The sequence below is a fragment of the Pelodiscus sinensis genome, chromosome 9, assembly GCF_052426305.1.
Source record: "Pelodiscus sinensis isolate ZL-2025 chromosome 9, ASM5242630v1, whole genome shotgun sequence".
In the NCBI taxonomy this organism is placed as follows: domain Eukaryota; kingdom Metazoa; phylum Chordata; order Testudines; family Trionychidae; genus Pelodiscus; species Pelodiscus sinensis.
The window spans coordinates 2,921,082-2,945,765 of NC_143060.1; the positions used below are offsets into that span (position 1 = coordinate 2,921,082).

Genomic DNA, 24,684 nt, shown 5'->3' on the forward strand with positions numbered 1-24,684 from the left:
TGCTGGAAGCCTGTGTGGCTGGGGTGTTGAAGAGCAGCTGGATCAGGACTGTGGCTTTACACAGCTATTCAGGGGGTGCCCACAGGTGGGAGCTACAGCAACAAAGCATTGAGAGGCATCCCGAGTTGCAGGGCTTGGTAGGACTGTAGCTCCGAGTTACAAGGATGTGTCTGTTCTAACGTGTTAGTGACTAGATGCCAGCCAGAACTGCTTACAGAAGCAGAGGCAACAGGACGCTGGTTTCCTTGGACAATCACCTTTGCTCTGCCCCACCCCAAGTGTAGGAAGAGGCTGAGTTGCATCCAGAAGGATCCCAGAATATCTCAGAAGGGGCAGTGACCTTTTCAGCCTGCATAAGAGCTCTGACTAACAGGGTGTTGAAGGTATGCCCTGATAGCATGCTTCGAAGGAGCCCCAGCTTACCTCCCATACTGATGAAGTTTCTTGATCCTTCCTTTATAAAGCATCTGGCTCTGTTCACAAATGTCTCCAGATCATAGTCTGGTTGCTCCGTCATTTCCAACAGGTCACCGAGTTCAGTCATTTTCTGGATTTGGAAAAGAGACATTGATTAGCAATTGGCTTTTTTCAGGTTTGGAATGTTTTCATGGCATCCCCTCTGCTTCTCAAGCACATCTGAGCTTCTGAAGCAGCCTACAGCCAATGTCAGCACCTACTATCTGAAGGCTGGAACAGTTGTAGGCCACAAACCAGTTTATATGGAGGCTGCACCTAGATTGGCATGATTTTCCAGAAATGCTTTTAACAGAAAACTTTTCCGTTAAAAGCATTTGCGGAACAGAGCGTCTAGATTGGCACGGACGCTTTTCCCCAAAAGCACTTTTTGCACAAAAGCGTCCGTGCCAATCTAGACGTGGTTTTGCGCAAAAGAGCCCTGATCGCCATTTTCGCGATCAGGGCTTTTTTGCGGAAAACAAATCTGAGCTGTCTACATTGGTCCTTTTGCGCAAAAGCTTTGTTTTTATTTGAGCCTTCCCCTTTACACATTTTAAGTTGGTTACTGTGCTACGCAGTTTTCATTTTGCATTTCTTTTGTTTTAGCTTTGCACAAAAGGGACTTTTGCCTGAACGGGAGCAGCATAGTAATTTCCGCAAGAAGCACTGAATTCTTACAGTAGGAAGTCAGCGCTTTTGCGGAAATTCAAGCGGCCAGTGTAGACAGCTGGCAAGTTTTTCCGGAAAAGCAGCCGATTTTCCGGAAAAACTGGCCAGTCTTGACACAGCCGGAGAGTCTGGGAACAACACGCTTTATCATTTCCCATGCGCATCACAAGCCCAGTTCCTACAACACCCAAGTATGGCAAGTTGATATCAATATGAAGATGACCACTTGGGCTCATCTGAATCTTCAGCATACCTGTCTCATTTCTCTAAGTTCTTCTACGGCCTTCTCCTCTAGCTCACTAATCCGAGTCATGGCTTCACAGAAACTGGACATATGGGGAGACACCTCTTCCTCCTCCTCCTCCTCCTTGAAGACCTAGTGTTCATGGGAAGAAAAATACTAAGTATAGAGAAATTGCATTTTGAGCCTCCAAGTTCTGTTCTCAAAACAGGTTCTTAGCTAGCTGCCTGCTTTTCAGTCTGGTGCTTAAAATAGTGTGTGTGTGTGGAGGGAGGGGGTTATCTTTGTTTTAAAATAGATATTGCACATTTAAATAATTCTGAAATGTAACCAATAATTTTAGACTTTGAAGTTTAGTTTGAAAGATTCTATAAATAAATTTGTCTATCCATTGATTGTGTGTACATTCCTAAATGGATACTATTATATTAACAAAAGTACACAGTAACAATAGATTTGCTTTTACACAGTAACCAAGTTCAGACATATATTTTAAAGAGATGTAATAACTCCAGTTGTATTCCATAAACTGTATATTAAGAAAAAAACCCAGCATAGCTGTTAGACCTGGCTTGTCTAAGCATCTTTAGAACATTCTGATAGTCAATTACATATTATCTTATTATATAAGTTAGTGTAGCTGACCAGTTTATAACTTATTTAAAAACCCACATATTTCCTTTGGCTGCCCAGGGATTTTTTTCCAACTGTGAACTAGTTTCCTGGTGTTTTTATTTGAGCCTTCCCCTTTACACATTTTAAGTTGGTTACTGTGCTACACAGTTTTCATTTTGCATTTCTTTTGTTTTAGTAACCTAAATTTATAAACAAAATAACTTATAAGGACCAAATCATTTGTAACAGAAGTTACGGTTTGTTTTTGTTTTCCCAGTTTTTAGCACAAATACGCCCATTTAGATGCTTTTGCAGTTTTGCTTCAAGACATTCATTTTTACCTTCATGTGCATTACTAACTTTTTGTAGCTTAGCAGGAACCCAACATGGTTAATTCGTCTCTGAAGTATATTTCATAACAAACTGAAGTGTGGGCAAGCCATTAATACACAGATCTACAATTCTACATACATCATGCTGAAGACTTGACTCTTCTTCACTGGTCTCCAGTTCTTCATTCTCTGTTTCCATACAGTTCTGTGCCTCACCATTCCCGCCACTGTGAGGACTCAGCTCCTTCACCCTGGACAGAAGGAAGATTATGTCCAAATCTGCTCTGCCCTCAAGGAAACAGTTACTTGGCAAGGGTCGCCTCAAATAGCTACTCCACGTCAATACCCAGTTCTGAGAAACGTGCCAGGCTAACAGCACTGACTGTCAGTGCATCACAGGGCAGACCCACAGCTAGCAACTGCTACTGAGGGGTGTTTTCGGGACCTAGGGCTAATCAAGCCATGATCTGTCAGACAAGCTGCCAAGGTGGATGGCAACATTGAAAACTGTCAGTTGACGTTTACATTGGGACTAACCAATCAAGGTTAACTGACCTCAAATGCTAAACAGTGAGTGGCACGTAAACAGAGGCTGGGACTTGAAAACGCAGCACTATACTAGCTGTAGGTTACCTGGCTTGGAAGGAGGGGGATGAATCCCCCACCAACTCCTTTTTTTCCCAGAACATTCATAATCTAAGAATGGGGCATTTGTAAATTATTCCAATAATCAATCAGTTTTTATGGGCCTGAGGTGGAAGCCTGAAAGGCAGAACTGCTTTTCCACTCCATGTTGAGAGTATCCACATTTAATTATTTCCTTAAAGAGCTTTAAAGCCACTTACCGCCATTAAAGCTGCCACGATCTAATCACATAACTATCCCCTCCCAGCCTGGTATGTGAGTGGGCACACCATTGGGACTAGGCAGCTGTAGTGTAGCTACCTTTCGCCAGCAGTACACGGTGGCTGCATCTAGACTGGCAAGTTTTTCCGCAAAAGCAACTGATTTGTGCAAAAACTTGCCAGCTGTCTACACTGGTCGCTTGATTTTGCGCAAAAGCACTGACGTTCTACTGTCTGAAATCAGTGCTTCTTGCGCAAATGCTCTGACGTTCCTGTTCGGGCAAAAGCCCTTTTCCGGAAATGTTTTTGCGCAAGAGGGCCAGTGGAGACAGCTAAAAACTGTTTTGCGCAAAAGCGCCCCGATGGCGAAAATGGCGATCGGGGCTTTCTTGCGCAAAACCGCGTCTAGATTTTGCGGAAAAGCGTCCGTGCCAATCTAGATGCTCTTTTCCGGAAATGCTTTTAACGGAAAAACTTTTCCATTAAAAGCATTTGCGGAAAATCATGCCAGTCTAGACGTAGCAGGTATGAATGGAAAGAACAGCATTGCATTGGCATAAGGATACAGAACCAAGGGCGTGTCTATACTACTCAATCAAATCAGCTTCAGCTGCATTGTTTCGTGTCCACACTACTCTGCTCCCTCCCACTGGTGTGCATCCTTTCCAGGAGCACCTGCATTGATTTAAGAGGGGCAGTGGTGGAGCTCAGAGCCCAGTCAGCAGCCAGGCTCACAGCTGGAGCCCCACCACCTGCTCTGGGAGGGCAGTCTGAGCCCAGCAAAGTTCAAAGCAGGGATCCTGTAGCCTCTCTCATCAATTTCAGGGTTGCTTTAGGCTCAGAGCCTTAGTGGGTCACAGCTGAAGCAAGGCAGCAGGCTCCCTGCTGTGAAACTGAGGGCTACACCAGCCTGCCACCTCAGGGTTGGGGAGCAGGGATCCAGCTGTATTTCACTGTAGGGAGCCTACGCCACCCTCTGGTCAAATGTCATGGTTCCAGCTGTGAGCCCACTGCTGGAGAGCAGTGCTGTGAAATTGACAAGAATGACTGCCAGCCACCCACATAAACAATACACTGTCAACACACACTGCTCCCCTTCACAGCACTGACATAAGCACTGCACCTCTTGAGAAGGAAGAGTTAGTGTCAGTGTAGTTGGGCACTGATTATAGCAGATCTACATATATGAACTAGAGACAGCTCCCTTTGTAAAGGTTTTGATAACGAACAGCCTTTCAGGAGGTACTCGGGAAAGCTGTAAAAAGGAAGACTGCAGAGAAACAGAATCCTGTGGAGTCCAGGTGCCTCAGCTTTAACATCAGGCATATCCAAAAGTTACAAGTTCTGTATCACTAAGATTCTTCCCCCCTTGTGAATCCCCCCTTCTCTTCCCCAGTTTCATGGCGAGAAGGGACAATTATGATCTAGTCTGACCTGCAATGTAGCACAGGCCAGAGAGCTCCTCCAAAATAATGTCTGGAACAGATTTTTCTAGACGATCCAATTTTTATTTAAAACCGGCCAGCGATGGAGAAACCTACCATAACCCTTGGTAAATTGTTCCAATGGTTAATTACTCAGCAATAACGCAGGTACACTTACTCTGTCTGAAGGTGTCTAGCTTCAACTTCCAGCCACTGGATCATGGCAGACCCTTCCACGAAAGACTGGAGAGCCCAGTATTATTTTCCACTGTAGATACTTACAGTCTACTAAGTCAACCTTTAACCTTCTTTTTGTTAAACTAAATTGCTTTAAGTGATAGATTACAGTAGCTCAAAGGGGTAAGGAAAAATACCTTCAGCATCCTGAGGGCTCTGTTCTGAACCTCTCCATTTAAATGCCCTTTAATTGTCGGTATCAGAAACTGGACACACTATTGCACCTTCTTATCAAACTGGTGGGGGGCAGGGGAAACCTCGTCCCATCTGCTGTTGTGTTACTCAGTTTAATGACGTCCTTTTGTAACTCTGCAGTCAGCTTTGGACTTCACTATCATGAAGAATTTCCCTTTTTCCAGATAATGTATTAATGTTCAACACTACTTGTCCCAGAACAGATCCTTGAGGGGCTCTGCTGTTCACCTCTTTCCATTATGAAAACTGGCCATTTAGTCCTACCTTTTAACCAGTTACTGATCTACGAGAAGACCACACAGTACTGCACTGTACTTAAGAGCGTTTGGTGTGGGACCATGTCAAAGGGTTTCTGAAAGTCCATTTATTTAATTAACATATTTGTACCCTGCCCCTCAATTTAAAATATTCAAGGCAACTTACTTTAATATATATATATAAAAATTAAAATACGAGACACTATAACGTGCACTATAATGACTAGATCACCCTTTCCCACATACTTGTTGACACCTCCAAAAGAATTCTAATAGATTACAAAGAGAAATCGTGTCTCAGCATAGACTTAACTCTTCCTCACCATTTTGTGCTCATTTGTGTGTGACAATTCCATTCTTTACTCTAGATTGAGCCCATATGCTTGGTACTGCAGTTAGTCTCTAGCCTGTAGTTGATAAGACTCCAGAGGAGAGTCTGGCTGATTTAAGTGATAGCTTACATACCACAGTTAGTGGTCCCGCACTGGATATTTGAGTGCCTTCAGAATTCTTAGAGGAATGCCGTCTGGTCCTGATGGATTATTGTTAAATTTGCTTTAAAACCTTCTTTATTGGCACCTCAAGCTGGGGCAGTTTCTCAGATGTGTCAGCTAAAAAGAATGACTGATGGGGAATTCCCCCACTCCCATATTCCCTTTAGTGAAGGCTGATGTAAAGTATTCATTTAGCTTCTCTGCAAGAGTTGTCTTACCCAATTGCTCCGTTAGCACTTGGACTGGCCAACAAGCAGCCTTCCAAACAACTTTTTTTTTGCTGTTTGCGTTTTTATAGTTACTCTTCAAATTCTTTTTTGGCCTGCCTAATGTCACTCTTACCCTTGACTTGCCAGGGAGTTTTGGTCCTTCCGATTGAACTAAGTAAGATTTGACTTCCAAATATCCTCCAGAGAGACCAGTGGAAGGAGCAAGTTATCACCACATAAGACCACATCTGTGTCTTCCCCAAAATACTGAAGAAATGTTTCTTGAACATTGCCTCTTGTCCCTAATAATGCACAAGTCTTCCATTTCGTAATGGACCAATACCACCCAGGATTCTTTTTCTTTGTAATAGATTTTTACAGCTCCTTATTGGTCATGGGTTTCCCTTGTCGAAGATTGACAAGGTAATCAAAGCGATAGAGCTTCTAACGTGTTTTATATCATCAGCAGCTTTCCCTTTCTTCCATCTAGATTATATTTTATAACAGACTTCACTTCCCACCCAAACCAAATTGTTGTTTTTAAACCAGTACAACCTTCTTCCTTGCTTGTAGCTTTTGGCACATATAGTACAATGTTCTTAGAATGATTCCCAGTTATTCACCTTTTCCTGATTACATTCTTCCTCCCAGATGTTTTGGCTCATAATTGTTCCCAGCTTTGTGAAATTGGCCCCACTAAAGCATCAAGTGCATATATTACTGTTATGACTTCATTCTGCTTGCACATTATATATGTGATCCAAATGATCATGATTTTATCTGAGCTACCATTAACTTAATTCTGTCATCAGTTCCTCTTTACCTGTTAGGACTTTACACAGATGAGGTCAAATGCAGCATTGTTAAATTGCTCAGACTAGAGCGATGCAAGAATTAAATTAGTCAATGAACGGAGTGGGAGAGAAGACAGTCCAGGGGCTATGGTTAGACTGACTAGACCCCTGAGCTTAATTCCCTGCTCTACCACACATTTCCTGTGCAACCACAGGCAAGTCAGTCTCGGGGCCTCATTTTCTCTGCTGGGATATGTAAATAAGTCTGCAAAAAAAGTCCATTTACTCCCTCTGTTCATGGGTCACCTGTTTCTTCTCTAACGTGGCGCAGGAATACCACCACCAGAATAAGGTGTTCTGAAGGCAACTACATTAAAGACTGAGGTACTTGGGTTTTACTGTAACAATGGGAAGTATTTAAAGTTAGCATCAATACCACATGTGAACAAATCTGTGGGACAATATCTATGTTTAAAAGTCAGTAGCATACAGGACAGAAGTATTTTGATCAAGTCTGCTGTCAGCATTAATCACTAGCTACATCTCCCAGCCAAAGTCATCACTATATCTAATGCCAGAGCCAGCAATTGCAACTTTAACAAATTCCAAACATCTTAACACATGTATAGACGACACATCCCTTTAGGAGAGTTGGCATTAGTTTCAAGTGGATATTGAGAAGTTGGCTTTTATGCAACTACAAGAGGCAGAAGAGGGAACAAATCCATTTTTCCTTTCCAGATCACTTTTAAAGTGCAGTTCTAACCCAAAAGGCAGGAAGCCTATTAACCAATGATTCAAGGCAATCTTATTGGTGATTATGCCTAAGCCAGGAACCAGCCAAGTTGGCTTTCAACTGAGGGAGCAGATTTGACCTGGAGTCAGAAAACCAAGCAGCATTGAGAGTGAGTGACCTAAGACAGGCAACAAAAATGTTTGCTCAGGAGCTAGCGAGTCATGCAATGGGTGAAGAAATTCACAGGTGAGAAAGGCCCTTACCTGTCAGCATATCTCAGGGTGTTTAAGGTGTACTCACACGAACTCATGCCTGGGGAAATCATTGCAATCTGAGAACAAATGAAAGATAATAAGCGTATGTCAGTCTTGCTCACTGCTGCATGCTCTGCCTGGCGCCTCAGCCAAGCTGTTCAAAAGATTATTAAAACAAAGGTTCTCTAGAAAGCAGCTATTTCTAGAACATTGCACAGAGTTAATGGCTACAACAAGTCTGAGAACTATGAACTTGGTTTCTATTCCCAGTTCTGCCAGACTCACTTGGGCCTCTGAAAGAGCACTGATATGCTTGATAATGCGAAGTACTACATCAGTCCATGTTCATAGCAAGTGCAAATCACTCAAATTTACTTTGGCCCTGTTCCCAACTGTTATTCAGAATCAGGGATTTAACTCACAGTTCACTAACTTTTATCCCTCTAAAGCTACAGGATGGAGAGCTGGTTTCACTGCCTTTCAGGCTCATGTCTTTATAAAGCAGTATCTAAATCCTGAATGCAATGCCTTTCTGGCTCTTCAGCAGCCAAGAACCAGCTTTCAAAGGTAAGGAAAGTAAACACCTTTTCATCTGTGAAATGACCCACTTTGATCTGAAGTCAGACATATACGGCTACTGTGGTATCAATAAAGTCAATTGTCAGAGTTGGTCCGCACTAAGTATTATGAACCCCAAAGATGACACATAGAAGGAGGAAAATAAGAACATGCATTTTAAGGTTCCCATAAAGTATTTATACTTACCATGCAGGTCCTGGAGTTTGCCCCTATGAAAGAGTCTCTCAGGACCTGGGTCAGCTTGCTTTCCCTGAAAGGTGTATGAGATTTGTTCTGACCTAGCGCTCTGATGCATTCCTGCAGGGGTGGAAATAGATCCCATTAATGTAATGCCTGCCATCTTGCTTGGCAAGCCGCCACAGAACAGCTCCAGAAACTAGCTATTAATAAGCTAGTGTAGTAGCACCTAGGACTCAAACAGGGTCAAGACCACATTCTGCTAGGTGCTGTGTAGACACAAAGGAAGCTATGGCCCCTGCCTCAGAGCTGCTAGTTAGACTCTTATAGCAACTCTTTAGGATTAGCCAAGTGCTTGGGTTTTTATATATGCTACTTGGGTAGAGCGCAGAGAATTGTTTCAGCAGTCTCAGGCTGACAAGGTATAAGCTGTTAGGCTGACAAGGGTTGTGAATGGAAAAAAGTGCAGCATAACTTTCAAAGTACAGAGCTGGGCTCCATGGAGGGTTGTACATTTATAAAGTGTGGATGAGAGCATCCTGTAAGACCAGCCCTGCATTACAAGGAAGATGAACTAGACAATTCAATAGGCCATTCCTGTCCAACTTTGCTGATTAACTTGGCGTTGTTCTGAGTTACTCTACCTTCAAAGCCAAAAGGCTCTTGTTTATTTCTGCCCCTTCCATGCGCGTCTGCCGATCAGCACTAGAAGTGTCTGCACCTCTCTCATTTCCAGCTAAGTCTACCAAGGAAAATTTCCCATGCAGTTTCCCTCTTCTGCGGAGCAGGATTTGGAAGCAGGCATGTGACCGAGAGGAACTAGAGTTTGCAAAGGTCTGTCCAGAAGTCCTATAGCAGAGATATGGATGAAGTTAAGATGTAACAAAGCACCCTTCTTGCATAGTGCTAGGGAGCTAACCATGAACATCCGTAAGCTATTCACAAGTGAAAGCTGTAGAAAGTCTAGTTTACCTGCTTGGTTTTATTAAACAAAAACCACACACCAACAAACTAAAACCCAACAAACTTTTGACACATTCATATAATTTAAAAAGTCATTTCATTATTCCAACAGCTTGATTTAATCAAGCCGCCCTTCCCCGCTATACTCCTTTGCGGACACTTCCATTCCCGGTTGCGCTTTGAGCCTCAAATCAAACATATCTGTAAGGAGACTCCAAAGCTCTATTTGGAAGCCATCACTAGTACAAAGGAATGTTTTTCCTGATTGCATGGAGAGCAATGCTTCAGAAAGGAGCTGGGGCTGGGGGTAAGCTAGCAACAGGAAATGTATCAGCACCTGTGCCTCAGAAGTCTGACCCTGATGTTTTGTAGCTTGAGTGTTCACTACCAGCAGCTAGAGATGTCTCAGGATCAGCTTTCCTAGACAGAATGCCCATGTACACTCCAATTCCTTACAGATATGCTATGGTCGGTATCATTCTAGGCATCTCTTGAAGCCCTATACCCCACATTCAGTTTCTCTACCATTTATATCCTAGAGTAGACCACATGCCATGCCATATCATTAGGGCCCCCTACCAAATTCATGATCCAGTCAGACCAAGGATTTTAAAAGCATGATTTCAGCTATTTAAATCTGAAATTTCACAGTCTTGTAATTCTAGGGGTCCTGACCAAAAAGGGACTTGTGGGGACCCCACAGTTACTGTAAGAGGGGTTGTGGAATTGCTACCCATACTTCTGTGCTGCTGCTGCAGTGCCCCTGCCTTCAGAGCTAGGCAGCTGAAGAGTGGTGGCTGCTGACTGGGATCCCAGCTCTAAAGGCAGAGCCACCGCCAGCAGCAGAGTAGTAGGATGGCACAATATTGCTGCCCTTACTTCTGTGCTACTTCCTGCAGAACTGGGCTCAGTCAGCAGCTTCCACTCTGGCCACCCACCTCTGGAAACAGCAGTGTAGAAATAAGGATGCTATGACAACATATTGCCAGCAATACTTCTGTGCTGCTGCTGGCCAGGTGCAGCTCTGAAGATAGCACTCAGCCAACAGCTGCCATTTTCCAGCTGCCCAGCTCTGAAGGCAGCACAGAAGTGTTAATACTGCGATTCCCTAAAATAACCTCTTGGGGAGCCAAGAAGGTAGAAGGTATGGATTCTATGCCATGCATGGGGCACGGAATCCATACCTTCTGCAAATTTCTCCGCTTCCCCACAGAAAAAATAAAATAAAAAAAAAATCTGTGAGGAACACATGCCCCATCCCAACAGCTCAGGTACTGGCTGGACTTATTTGTGTGCATCCCTGGAGAGATGGAATGGGGGCAAAGCACCTGCCTGCACGTGATGAGACAGGCGGACAGACACTTTGTCTACACTGGCAATTGAGCGACAAAGCTTTTGTCCTTCAGAGGTGCTTAACCACCCCCAATCTCCTCCCATGACAAAAGCTTTGCCCTGGCAAGTACTGAAGTCAGGCAGTGAACACACTGTTGGACAAAAAACTTCCACCTTCTAAGCACAGCGTTTCCTCTATCAGCAGGAGCGCTCTCCAAGCTCTATTTACACTAGGGGTATGACTACAATACCACGTTGTGTCATCAAAACCTGCACCATGCTGTCAACACCGGTTTTCAACTCTTGTCCAGAACAGCATTCAGGACTTCTGATTTGTGTGACCAGCAGTTAGTCTACAGCCCTTGCCTCCCACTCAGACCCCTTGTGGGGCACACTTCCTGCGCTTCTGGTAACCAGATAAAACCTATCAAGGTCACTAATGTTATGTATGAGCTAGTCTCTGTTTCCCCATCTCTGACACTTGGGCTACTGCTGATTTGCTTCCTCGGGGTGATGAAGCATGTGCTTGTTATTGGGGGACAATGTTCATTGCCCCTAATTTTAAACCTGGCTACAGCTGTCCTTTAAGGGGTGTAATAGGAAACAAAGGCTAGAAAGCTAAAAACCATTAAGGATGCAGAAGTGCAGGAGGACAAACCTGCAGGCACTGCCCATCTCAATCATTCTGATCACATCTTCAGCACAGCTGACTTGTCTCTCTTGAAGACCAACTACTTGGACCTGCTGCTTTCCATCCTCAAGCACTCGGAGCTTTGCCTTCTTATTCAAGAGATCAAATACCTGCATTTGCGCAGAGAATGGAGATGCACAAGTAAAGAACCATCCCCGACACCTCTTTCACACAGTTTCCCCATGCAAAGGAAAGGTACCTAGCATGGAATTATGCATACCAGAAACGCATGCCCCAAACTTTCTAACTCCAAAGGAGCAAAGGCCCCATGGTTCAACAGTGATGTGAGGATGGCTAAAGTTATACCATGTATCAAATGCAGAGTCTAATCTTAGGCTAAAAATCAAGATCTCACCTTTCCATTATATATTTCAAAGAATGTCACATAGACCTCGAGGTCTTGATTCCTATACCTGGGCTGGCTCTGAAGGAGGAAGACATCTCGTGCTGATGAGGAAAAGAGGGGTAAAAACATGACTTAGTTAGATTTAGAATAATTTCAGCTGCCTTTGTGTCCCTTCCAAAATGTGTCAGAGGCAGTTCTCTCTAGTAGCTGGACTGACAATTGCCCCAGACAGATAGCGCGGATATCTGCACAGCAAAACATTTCCAACTGAATGGGATTTGAGCAGCATCCTCATGAAGACTGAAAAGTGAAAGGGATCATGGGAGCTGCTACTTCTGAAGCAATCAGTGAACAGTGATGTTATTTTCTGACACTTAATACAGACCGACAAGTTTAAACTTTTCATAACATCACAATCCTCTAACTTTGAATCATATGTAAAGAGTATTAATTGTTATTCTTACATAAGGAGACTTGCAGGCAGAATTCAGAAAAGAGGAAGATTCTAGTTTTGAAACAGTCCAAAAGCAAGCCCAACTTCTTCCCCCCCTTATCCTGAAGAAGTTTAGCATCAGGGTGAAGCTAGTACTAATTTCTTAGGAGCCAACGATTCCCCCAGACACATTAAACAGCACAGAGCATGCACCTCTGCTTCAGTTTGTTTTGATTAATTTTTTACTCTGAAAAGAGTTACTGTGAATACCATTAGACTCAACATAGTTTTGGGTTATATCTACATTTTGTGATTTATATAAAATATTACAACCAAATGTATCACTTATTAAGCACAACACATGATAAATCAGGAGTTAGGAATTCTTTAAATGTTTATTTTAAAGTTCTTGATGAAGGCCTTATGGACCTCACTATATAGGTGAGAAGTTACTGAAGTCTTAAGGAAAAATACTGTACACAACTGATTTAAAAACCTAAAAGTCAACTTACATGCAAAAGCATATATCCCCTTTGAGACATTCTGAGTTTTCCCGGAGAAGTCTCCTCCCATAGTCTATTAAAAAAAAATCATACAAGCCATTATAGTGGTACAATCCAAGCAAGTCAGGCTATCACTCAACTGTAGTGCCAACAATATTCTAGGAAAAAAGTCAAACAGATAGATCTCAATGAACTATCCTTCCATGGTGCTATGCAATGTAACTCAGGACAAAGTTACAGATTGATGTAACTGTGCTAACTCCTTCGGAGTGTTTGGAACTAGTCAGTGTAACAGCTACATTTTCCCAGCACCTAAGACACCAGTTATCAAACTCTGGATTGAGACTCTAAATTGGGGATCTTTCAAACTTGCAAGAAAAGGACACTAAGGGGGAGTGTCCACAGCTTCACTCGACGTGGGGGCAACGTATTAGGCTATTCTGGCCAGTGACTTGCGAGGACTGAAATTCAGACTTCGTTTCCAGTAATAGGGAAGTTACAGGGAAAAGAAACCAGTTCTAGCTACTGAAATGCAGTGCCATGTTTGCTATAGGCCGGGGTTCTCAAACTTTATTGCACTGTGGCACCCCTCCACACACACTTCTGACAAAATTACTGAACTATATGACCACAGGGAGAGCAAGATGGGTCTGAAGCCCAAGCTGCATCACCCTGGGTGTGAAGGGAGCTCGGGTTTCAGCCCTTGGTCTCAGCAAATCTACTGCTGACCCACAGTTTGAGATCAGCGATTCCAGGCACAAGTGTCCACACTTGCAAGGTCTCCCCAGCCTAACAGCTGGTGTGATGGCAGCAATGACCCAGGCTCAGAGTGATGTCAAAACATCAGCAGAAAGCCTGCTGTGGAAAAGCAAAGTTTAAGTACCTTCATTGCTGTAAGTGAGATCTGCCCCCTCCACAAGTAATGTCCAGAACAGGGGCTTCCATGTATGAGAAGAGGCTTATTCTTGTAAGAGAACAAAGGGTTTCTGAACTCTTCAGAAGTAGGAGACAAATAATCCTTTCACCTCCTGAGGCGGCGGCTAGTTCCCTACATCCCAGGCTCGTGAACTGAGGCAGAGAGATTGAGACTTGCCTGAAGTTAGTGACAGAGCCAGGATTACAATCAGCAGTGCCTGGTCCTGCTCTTCAGCCACTACATAACGTTGCCAGAGTCAGCCTCATTACTTTCTCTGCAACACCGAAAGGAAGCAGCCATTCACTTGCACTGCAGGTTTAATGGTTACCAGCTCATCTTCTGCTAAGGTGAGGGACCTCTCCCCATTACCATTTCAGAGGACAATTTAAAACCCAAGACCCAATTGCTGGATGAAAGATTATCTTAAAATATCCAAAAGCACTTCGCTCCATTTATCTGAACTGAGACAGCCAAGGCCTTTAGAAAACAGCCACTTACATGTGTTTTGCCGCTGCCTGTTTGGCCATACGCAAAACATGTAGCCTTTCCACCCTCAAAGATGGTCTGTACAAGAGGCCTCGCAGTGAACCTAGGAATTCAAAAGTATAAAAAAAATTAAGCACAAAGAAAGGGAACCGATTCCTCACTAGCCAAGCCTTGGCATTCACGATCACTTGTACTTTAAATAATTGCCAGAAACCCCAACGCATGGAAGCGGATCCAGTAGTAAGTATTAAGATCAGACAAACTAAATTAAGGGAGCCTGTTCAATGTTTCACAGTCCCCTGGTTTCTGCCCAAACCAAGTATGGTTAGCTGTATTGTACAATATTATCTCTTTTACTAAGACAGTAATCCCTGTACATTTTTATTCTGATCATGTTAATCCTGTAAGAAGATCAATTACCTATAAACCACCTCATTGGAAGCAGTTTCATCAAATGAAAAATCAAATCTAAACGCCTGGGTCTCAAGGTATTTTGTTAGGTCCACTTTCAACTTCGGCTCATGCACCAGCAGGACACACTTGCTGGGAACTGTAATCACATCACATTCCTTCTTGTGAAGTTCTGTGGATGGAAAAATACTTTTGTAACATGAATGACAAATGTCAAGTTGGCCTCCGCGTCCGGGCTAACTTAGTAGCACACTTACCTTGCTTATTTAAGGGACGCTTCCTTACACAGACGCAGATCCTGTGCTCTTCCATCTTGAAGAGAAGAAGTTAGGGTAAGACTGAATGCTGAGTATCACTATCCCCCTCCAAAACCTGTGCTAATCAGCGGTGCAGTAGGGGCTGTAAGAATGCAAGGGCCTGGGCTACATTCAGTTGACGTAAGCCAATTTACACAGACCTAATTACATCAGCGTATGCAATACAACCTCACTCCCACCCACGTAAATGCCTATTACACTGACACGAGGGACATAGGGCTTTTGTCGGTGTAGCTAGGGCAACACAGAGTCCCTGTAGCTATGTGCTACTTACATCTATTGGCAGCCATTCTTGTCAATTTCATCACTCCAGGCTCCCCTGACAGGCTGCTGCCTGGTCTCTGCTCCAAGCTAGACTGCCAGCCAGGCTCAGGCTGCTGCCTGGGCTCCCAATAGGGGCCCTCCTGCCACAGCAGGCTTCCCGGCTCCTTGCCAGGAGCATTGCAACCAAGGAACAGGACACCTGGTAGGATCTTCCCCCCAGGAGCCTACCTGCTGCCCAGGTTCTCAGCCCCCACTCCCCACCAGGAGGAAAGCTGACCCCAGCAGGGAGTACTGCAGTAGGAGTTTTGGTCCCCAGTACAGCTCAGAGCTGAGAAGCCTACTGTGGCTGCCCATTCCTGCCAGGGAGGTGCAGGCTGAGGTGACAGCCCTGAGTCAGTCTCCCATGATGCCTAAGTCAGTGGAAGCGTTCTGGTGAGAGCGCACACCAACAGAAAGAGGACAGCATGGATACGAACCACCGCAGCAATTACTACAGTGGCTGCAAGTCAACGCAACATAGGTCAACTTCAGCTTACACTGTAGGCATGCCCAAAGTCACCATCATTTCCTGCTCACTGCATCAAGGTGAGGACTCTCCCAAACTAAAAGACCCCATTCTACATGCATCTTTTGGCTCAGCCAGTGGTGTATTTAAAGAATTTGTAGATTGGACAAATCCCTCTTCTGCAGTTTGGAGGCATTTCCAACAAAAACACTACTTATTTATCAGCTTCCTCATGTTAGAAGCCCTTGACTGAGATGCCCAGAATTTGGAGCATGAATCAGCAGCTAGCAAGTTACATGTTACTTTTCTGGACTCAAGTTGTGTGTCTGACTGGTCAGAGTAAGATTCCCCCCATGACTAGACTGGTACTTCAGTTATCCTGGAGTTTAATGTAGTCTTAACTGTAGAGAAGGCAGCATCCACCAACACCTTCACAGTTTGTTCTGTGAATCTGCTTTGACGTTACTCCTAACATTTAGTCTACATTTCCATGATGCAGTGTAAGCTCCACACTAAGCCATGATGTGGCACTGTCCCTGCTTATCTGAACCTACACAGAGTTAAACTAGACAAGTGAGGTATTTCTGGTTACATCCCTAATGAAGACAATCAAAGCACCAGTTAGAGTTCAAAGAGTGAAAAATCAAAGGTGATATTAGTACATTGTGATTCCAAATATTTACTTACTGGGTCATTCATAGATATTGGTTGGCAGTCTAAAGTAGCTCTGAATTCCTTGATCATCCGTGCAAACTCCCAATTTGGACAAGTACTATCATACTCCTGCAAGGCAATGGCAGGCATTAGCATACTTATCAGCTTTAGCAAAACAACCAAAAAAAGGTGCTGCCGCCGAGTGCAAAGGACACTTGTCTATATGCAGCTAAAGAACTCAATGTTATTACTCAGCCCTCATGCTGCAAAGACATGTGAAAGACTGGATCTAGAAATAACCTGAGGGAAGGATTAGTACTCTAATCTCATTTTATTTGGAAGGGGGAATCTTCCTACACAGCAGGAAGCACAGAGCTGAAGGAGTTTCCAGTATTCATTTCAACAGAAGCACACCACCTCTCTACCCATCCATTGTTTCCTCCCACCTACACACCACCCCTGTATTTCTCCATTTGTACCCCAATTCCCTCCCTCCCCCAGTACCAAATTTGTGTGCTGTGGCTGTACAGTAGCACCTCAATCAAACTGGGAAGTTTACACTGACTGCCAGTGTTTCAAGACCATTGACAATGCAGAACAGTAAGAGCATTAACATTTAAGCATGGTAAATTCCTCCCTGGAGTAGAAAGATAATACTGCTGCATTATGTCTGCAGTCCATGATGCAAATTCACATGACAGAGAAGAGGTGATAACATTCAGTAGTAATCTAGGATTGTCTGTGGCCCAATTACTGAGTTATCAGCTCATAGTTAACCATTTGAACAGCAGCTGACCCCACCATTTGTCAATGAGTTTTGGTATTTGCAGTTGTTGCCACTTTTCCATTGCTCGTGTCCAATCATTTATGCTTAGTTCAGTTACCAGAAAAGTGATTAAATCAGTTTCATTAAACACTGATAGTTTCAAGAACTGCATGTTCAGTTCTGGGCTTCATGAAAGAGGAACAAACAGGAGAAAGTCCAGAGGAAAACAACAAAAGTGATTAAAGGTGTAGGCTCCATTTTTCAATAAGGAAAGATTCAACAGACCCAGCATTGTCAGTGTGAAAGAGGAGAAAGGGGAACATGACAGTCTTCAAGTACATACAAGGCGGTTATGGAAAGGAGAGGGTTTGTTCTTCATGTCCGCTGAGGAGAGGATAAGTAGTAATGGGCGTCAGTTGAAGCAAAGAATTTAGACATTAGGAAAACCTGACTGCAAAGGTAATTAAGCCATAGGACAAATTACTGAGGGAGGTTGCGGAATCTCCCTCACTTGAAGTTTTTAACAGCAGGTTAGACTGGGATGAGCAATAATTTTTGATGGGGGGGGGGGGCGTTCCAAGATTTTGGAAAGTGGTCAAGAAATGCACTTTCCTGTGGAGTTGGTGCGGAGTCTGGGATGGGGGTTGAGTGAAGACAAGCGCTCAGGGTAGAGACCTAGGGTGCAGGAGATGGTGTGGGGGAAGAGAGATTGAGTGAGGGAGGGGGTTGTGACCTGGGTAATTGGATGTAGGGTTGGAGAGAGGGTATGGGTGCAGTAGAGGATTCTGGCCTGGGAAAGGAGCGTAAGAGGAGTTGTAAGGTCTGGGAAGGAGTTATGATCATGGGAGAAGGGGGTGTAGAAGGTTTGGGAGGGAGTTGACACCTGGTTTTGGGCGGGGGGAGTGCAGGGGGTTTGGGAAGTGACCTGAGGCAGGAGGAGGTGATGATCTAGGGGCAGGGAGTTGGGATGCAAGGGGGGGATGCCAGAGGCAGGCTCTGTCTGGGAGGCACTCACTTAGGCGTTTCCCAGCCAGCAGCCCTGAAAGATCCCAAGGCAAGGTGCCTGCCTGCCACAGTCCCAGCACTGCCCTCGCCCCAAGCACAATCTCTCAACTATTATTGGCTAGCGCTGAGAAACAGTGATGGGGCAGGGACAGCAGATGAAGCCTCCTTCTCTCCCTGGGGTCCAGAGCAGAGAGCAGTCAGTCCCTTCAAGTGGCATGAGGCTGCTCTGGGCCTCAAGGTCCCAGCAGGGCAGATGATGGGCCACACCTTTCCCACCCCTGTATTAGAGGTTTGTCTATCAGGGATTGTCTAATATTTAGTCCTATTTCAGTGCAGGGAGCTGGACTAGGCGACCTACCAAGGTCCCCTTCCGGTTCTACATTTCTACAATTCAGTTGGAAGAGGCATTTCTGAATAATAGAGCAAGTGTGGGATTTAAAAGCCTCCAACTGTAGCAACTATTACCCAGGAGACCCCTAAACAAATTCAGTCTGGAGAGAAGAGTCAGGTTTTGTTTACGTCTTTATACAGGATTTTGTTTTAATGTCCATGTGGTGCAAACAGAAACCAAACACTGCACACATCAGTCCAGAATGGTGTCTGACTATTCTGAACACGCTGTCCTATAACATTTCTCCTTCTCAGAGTTTAGTCTATGGAACCGAAGGTTATTCCTGGATCAAATTCTGTACCTGTGCCCGTTTTGTTCTGATCTCACTTATCTGGGCTCTCTTCTCTTCCCTTTTGTTTTTCATTTTCTCCATCTCTTTCACGATATTAGATTTCCTCCGAACTGAAAAAAGCAAGACATTAACTTCACTTATGGGAAATGCTTACCAAAAACATGTGTCCTTTAAACCAAATAATTTACTGATCTACCCCTTCCCTTCCTAAGCACACACAAAACCTGCTTTTGTACAAACTAGAGTATCATGACCTAGAGTACTGTTCTGGACCCTTAGTTGTGTCCTGTGGTTGCGACAATCCAGGTACAGATATTACAGGGGTCTGAACTCCAAGGAGTTAGTAACTGAATCAACTGGTTTGGTGTACAAGATTGTTGTGAAGTATAGTCTTATGAAAGCTTGTTGTGATCTGAACTTGATGGTCGCTAGGAGAGGTGTATATTGACTACGGTTATTAATCTATGTACATAACACACTTTTGTGCTCATGAATTCCACTACAATTTCAAATATATTGCAGACCAAGCAGGGATCCCATTGATCCAGGCGTTTAGACAAAACTAGACAAGTGAAGATCCACTATACAGCTTAAGAAGAGAAACAGTGAACCATTGCAGTCATTGGGAAAACTCTGAAATGCCCATTACCAACTGGAAGGAATTTCCCATGCTCTGAATAACCATGATCTGAGAGGAAAAAAGACTGCAAGCCTTGTTAAAGAGGAAGGTGCTTGAGGACAGAAGGCTTCAGCAACGGAGGGGCAGACTATGAGGGAAGCGGTCCATGAAACACTAGATTCCCTTGAGGGAAGGTTGGGTGGAAACACTGCATTAGCAAAGGGAATTTATCCAATACAGACACAGCCTGAAGTTACATCTATATGTATTTTGTACAACGCCAGTTTGCCTTTCCTGATTAGGTCACCTGTGATTTTTTTTTAAAATCAAATGAATGTTATTTTTACTTCTAGCATATCTGTGCAGTGCAAAAGCCCAAGCAAACAGATAACGGAGGGCTGTTCACATTTTGGGGGGAGGGAGGGGGCTGACAAGCAGAGGGGAAATCAGAGTTACAGAACTTAGGGTATACTTGAGACTGTTGGGGTCCCCCAGCAAGGAGTAACGAGGCTAGTGGAATCCAGGTGAGAACTTTATGCTTGTGGGCTGCTTACTAGCATCAGAGCTCCAAGCCATAGCAGCACAGCAGAAAGGCACCTAAAGTTAAAAGGCAGGAAGACACCTTACTGGTGTGGGCAATTCCTCTCACCCCAAAAAGAGTCAGTGACCAGTGGTTTCTTGACAGAGCATAGCTAGCTGCTACTGAAGCTACTTAGAAAGCCACTGACTTGTTATTCTGGGGCAAAGCCAGTCCTGCCAAGCAGATCTAGTTGTAGATCAAAACTGTACCATATTTAAATTGCAAGTCACCAGGATGTTTGCTTTTGCTACTAAGCCACCTTCCAGGAAATCATATGAAACCTCTGACCCACTGGGGAAGTAATTTTGACCAATGTTGCTTAGAAATGCAATGCTGGCCAATGAGCCAGCCAGCCCTCAGACAGTAGCTCCTCTTTACCTGGATTTGCTGAAGAGCTGCTTCGGATAGATGGGTGTTCCTCTATAACTTCATGTACATTGGTCAGTGAGGATTCTGTAACACAAGCTGGTCTGGTCGTTCGGGCTCGGCCAGCTGCTGAAAGGAAGCAGGTCAATGAAACAGTATCTATCAGACCTTAGACATGAGGGAGAACAGCCTTCTATTTGCAGGACCCCAAGACAACAGTAGCGGGGAAGGAGAGGAGTCTGTGCCTGCAGCTGTCAAGGGCTCTGTGCCCCCAGCCCTCCCTGAAGGGTACCTGGGGGATGGGAGGATTGGGCAGTGCCAGACCATGGAGGAAGGTGATGCCCCCAGTAAGCCCCTTTCACTTGCCGGGTGATTGTCTCTTTTCTGCATGGTTTTATGCGTCTCCATATGAAATTGGGGAATGAGGGTTCACCCCCTCAGCATAATCAAACCTGTACCTTGCTTTATGTTATAAGAGGAAGCTTTTTACTAAATTCAGTGATCCTAGTTGTTATCATCTAGGAGGAGTTTTTGAACAGACAGACGGATGGGGAGACAGACACACTTGCTCAAACTCTCTCCAATAGACAGATTAGAGCAGAGTTCTGCAATATCCTGTGGTTGTACTAAACACAGCCTTAGCTTTATTCTCATTTGGGTGCACTATGGTACTGCCAACTATATGATCAGTTCTTTGCATGAATAGGATTCAAGATAGTTACCTAAATTCTTAACTATGGGACTGAACATTACTGCAGTGAAGATATCTATGCACTGTGCCTTAGCTTCTGCATTTAACATCATTGCTTACCTGTCCAGCCTTATATTTATAGATTTTTGCCCTGATTTCTTTTAAAACATTCAAGGTTTGCTCATGTAAAGGCTTAAATTTGACACACAAGATGGGGGAGGTAATCTCTTTTCATGGACCAACTTCAGTTGGCAAGAGATATTGCCTCCCCCATCTTGTGTCGCCCCCCCCCCCCATCACCACTCAGCTCCAGCACCAGCACCAGCACCAGCACCAGCACCAGCACCAGCACCAGCACCAGCACCAGCACCAGCCCCCCTGCTGCCAGGGCTTCTCTGGAGCTCCCCACAAGTTGCCAGCACATCCACTGTACTGCTGGCCTCACCACCACAAGCCGTGGCGAGTAGATTGTAACCCGGAAGATCTGGGTTCGAGCGATCTGCGCATGTGCAGATCGCCAGACAGCACGGCTGGCAAGCGGGGCTTGTGACGGTTCAGCGAGCCCTGCTCATTTGCATACCTAATGAGTCACCATTTTTGCAGAAGAGGCTCTAGCACCAGAAGGAGCTGTCTACATTGCCCTTTCTTACACAAGCAAACCCTCTTGCACATGCTGTTATTCCTGAAAATAATCAGCGTAGCGACATTGTGCAAGAGATGTTTTCTTGCGCAAGAAGGGGCAGTGTAGACAGCTCCTTCTGGCAGAAGAGCCCCCTCTGCAAAAATGGCGGCTCATTAGGTATGCAAATGAGGCTCGGCAATATTCCATGCTTAACCTCATTTGCATATTTCTCTCACAAGAAGCCACAAGTGTAAACTCTGGGATAGGAAGGCTGTGTCATGTATGCTATCGTGCACGGTTAAACAGATGTCAGACACTCATGGTGGATTAAGTCTTCTAGTTTGTTCAACATCAACAGAATTTCTAAAGCGATTTGAGATCCCTCTTCGAGGTCCTAGATAAAATGCACCATCACCATCATGACCCATTGCGATCTATTCCCTTGTTTAAAAAAAAAAAAAATGGGTGGGGAACCCAGCTTCCCTTGATCTATCCTGCAGCAAAACTCATGCTCCAACCACATGGCAAGTCTTTGAGCCTTGGTTGTGAGAGATTTTTTCACCTTCTCATTTAGGGGCCAGATCAATAAGGGGGTTTTGTTTGTTTTTGCTTCTCCCTTGTGTGTGGCTCCCCAACTGATTTTTATATTGGTCAGTTGTCCCCTCGGTTCACCCAAAAAAAGGTTTCCCCAAACCCTGGCTTAAAAGACAACGACATTTTGGTCTGTTCCTTCTGCTTTTACGGTTGGTACATTCTGAAACCTAAGACACCAAGCTCATTTGAATTACATTTTACTGGGCTTGTCTCTACTCACCAGGCACTGTGGAATGGTTTCTTGTTTGTGTAGAAGTGGAGGGATCTACCTCCATCTCATTCTCTTGGAGGCTGCCCTGGGATTCTGTGATAACAGACATCCGGGTAGAACGGCTACGTAACACTTAGGAAACAAAGAACTCGAAGTTAATATGAGCACTGACAACAGCAGGCCAGTTTCTTCGAGAGATCAATGTGCGCACAAAAGTACAGAATAAGCAGCAAAGAAGCCTGGTGAAAAACTCTTCAGAGCAGCATCTTGGAACCTTTAAAGAAGTTTAGGGTGAGGCAGGGTACTAGGAAGTTAGTTTGGTGAAAGCGTTCCTGAAAAATGCCAGTAGTGCAAGATAAATTGTTCACTCCAGATTTGCAATTCCAATTCATTCCTTCTCCTATTCCACTTAAATTAATGAATCCCGATTCTCTTTCAATTAATGCTTAAGTTCCTGAGCTCCCATTCTTGATAGGAATCAGAAGGCTCATCTTCATGCCTTGTGGTTACTGGATCAGCCAGACTTGTTGAAGGTGGCATAAATTCAGTGACTGTTCGAAAGAAATTTCCCTTAGTCCACACATCACACCTTCATTAAAGTCTCTAGGAGACATCCAAAGACAGCATAAGCATGGAGATCACTTCCTTGTCATCACTGTCGCTCCAAGTGAGGGTTGAGGAGGTATCATGCCCGTCACCATGGCACACAAGTACAGTTAGAGCCAGTGTAGGAAACTTCCACCAATACTAAATGCATTTAAAAGCTAGGATTATGGCACCTCAAAATTTCCCATGCAAGCTGCAAGGGAATTAGTGTCTTATCAGTCTCACATTTAAATATCTCTTGCTTTAAGATATTGGCCAGCTTCTTACTTGAAAAATTCTTTTAGAGCTTTTATGCCATTGCTACTCCACCCAAATAGTTTAAAATGGGCCTTTTTTGTGAAGAAAGCAAATCTGACATGAAAGATTTGGAGTGCAGGTAGAGCAAGAAGTATTCACATGTGAAAACAAGATGCCTGTTGCACACCAAGTGTTTATTACAACTGTGGATAAACCCTATGCACAGGAATAGTAATTGTGCCCATGACATGCAGGACAGTTCACACCAGAATTCTGTACCTGGAAGCTGCTGCTCTGGTGCAGAAACATGAGGTGTCACTGTTGCCACTTTAGGGACAAAAGAGAATTGTACTTTCATTATGCTTGGAGAAGGAATTAAAACGTGTCCTGTGTGAAGTGTAAATATTCAAACCTGAGCTCACCAGAAACGCTCAGTGTCTAATACTCTGATCACTTCATTCCAGAAAGAAATGGCATGCAGTATGGGGACACCACTGCTCCCTCACATGACAGAATACCGTAATTCATAAGACTGACAAGATTAAAATGCCTTACAGAGTTTAGGCAGAGCCAGTTTTACAATTAATTCTGAAAAAGTTACTATTGCAGCTTTCCCCTGGAGCAGATACAATAGTACACATTACACACTGATTGGGACTTTCCTACTTCATGTGCTCAGTCTAAGAGGTCTGTAGGTCCTGAAGGTGGTGGCAAGCTTTTTAACCAGTGTAATGCACGGCTCAAAATAGGAGGCTGTTCCCTGCTACTGCAGCACATATGTTTAGCAAAAGAACAGACTAGCTTGCTTTCCCACTGGATTTAGAGCTGGTCTTCATGATCTAAGATCAGGGGTGGCCAACCTGCGGCTTGCAAGCTGCATGTGGCTCTTCAAAGGAAAAACTGTGGCTCCCGCACCCGCGCCTCTTATGTGTCATGGTCCCCTGCTCTTGACCTTTTTGCTTTGTCTGGGCAGGGCAGGGCAGTGAGATCTGATGCTGTGGCTGCAGCTCTTAAAGGGGCAGCTATTTTTTGCTCAACAACTTTCCCTCAGCTCTTTGCTCGGTATCCACCACTATTTTGGCTCTTTGTAACGGATTGGCCACCCCGATCTAAGACAATGGTTTGCAACCTTTCAGGAGTCTGATTGGTATTACAAGCCCCTCAAATTTTCCTCCTTTAATAATTATTGGCTTACAAAAGTGTCACAATGTTACTAAAAAATTGCTAGTATTTGCATTTTTATCATTGCACACAATGATAAATCAACCGAAATACAAATACTGTAACTGTGATGCCCCCCCCATGCTTTTCAAGAATGGGCTTATGAATATGAATATGCATAACTTGAAGATGCTTTAGCCAAAATATC

The 24,684-nt window shown here is 44.2% G+C and overlaps 1 protein-coding gene across 5 annotated transcripts in view; it reads right to left on the minus strand.

Moving 5' to 3' along the window:
• The window catches only part of KIF2C (kinesin family member 2C), a 37,589-nt gene that overhangs the window by 2,250 nt on the left and 10,655 nt on the right, over positions 1-24,684 (minus strand). For 2 of the 5 annotated variants that reach the window (XM_075935817.2, XM_075935819.2), the window contains 16 exons: positions 22,482-22,604; positions 20,367-20,483; positions 18,799-18,899; positions 16,369-16,464; positions 14,853-14,907; positions 14,605-14,767; positions 14,197-14,287; positions 12,792-12,855; positions 11,856-11,947; positions 11,468-11,610; positions 9,159-9,363; positions 8,524-8,634; positions 7,768-7,835; positions 2,453-2,564; positions 1,379-1,501; positions 424-547 (listed from right to left, as the gene is read on the minus strand). In XM_075935817.2, coding sequence (XP_075791932.2) covers positions 424-547; positions 1,379-1,501; positions 2,453-2,564; positions 7,768-7,835; positions 8,524-8,634; positions 9,159-9,363; positions 11,468-11,610; positions 11,856-11,947; positions 12,792-12,855; positions 14,197-14,287; positions 14,605-14,767; positions 14,853-14,907; positions 16,369-16,464; positions 18,799-18,899; positions 20,367-20,483; positions 22,482-22,604 — 1,788 coding nt within the window. Of the gene's footprint in view, positions 1-423; positions 548-1,378; positions 1,502-2,452; positions 2,565-7,767; positions 7,836-8,523; positions 8,635-9,158; positions 9,364-11,467; positions 11,611-11,855; positions 11,948-12,791; positions 12,856-14,196; positions 14,288-14,604; positions 14,768-14,852; positions 14,908-16,368; positions 16,465-18,798; positions 18,900-20,366; positions 20,484-22,481; positions 22,605-23,594; positions 23,643-24,684 lie in introns of all 5 variants that reach the window. The other 3 variants (XM_075935815.2, XM_075935814.2, XM_075935818.2) reach the window with 3 other exon arrangements.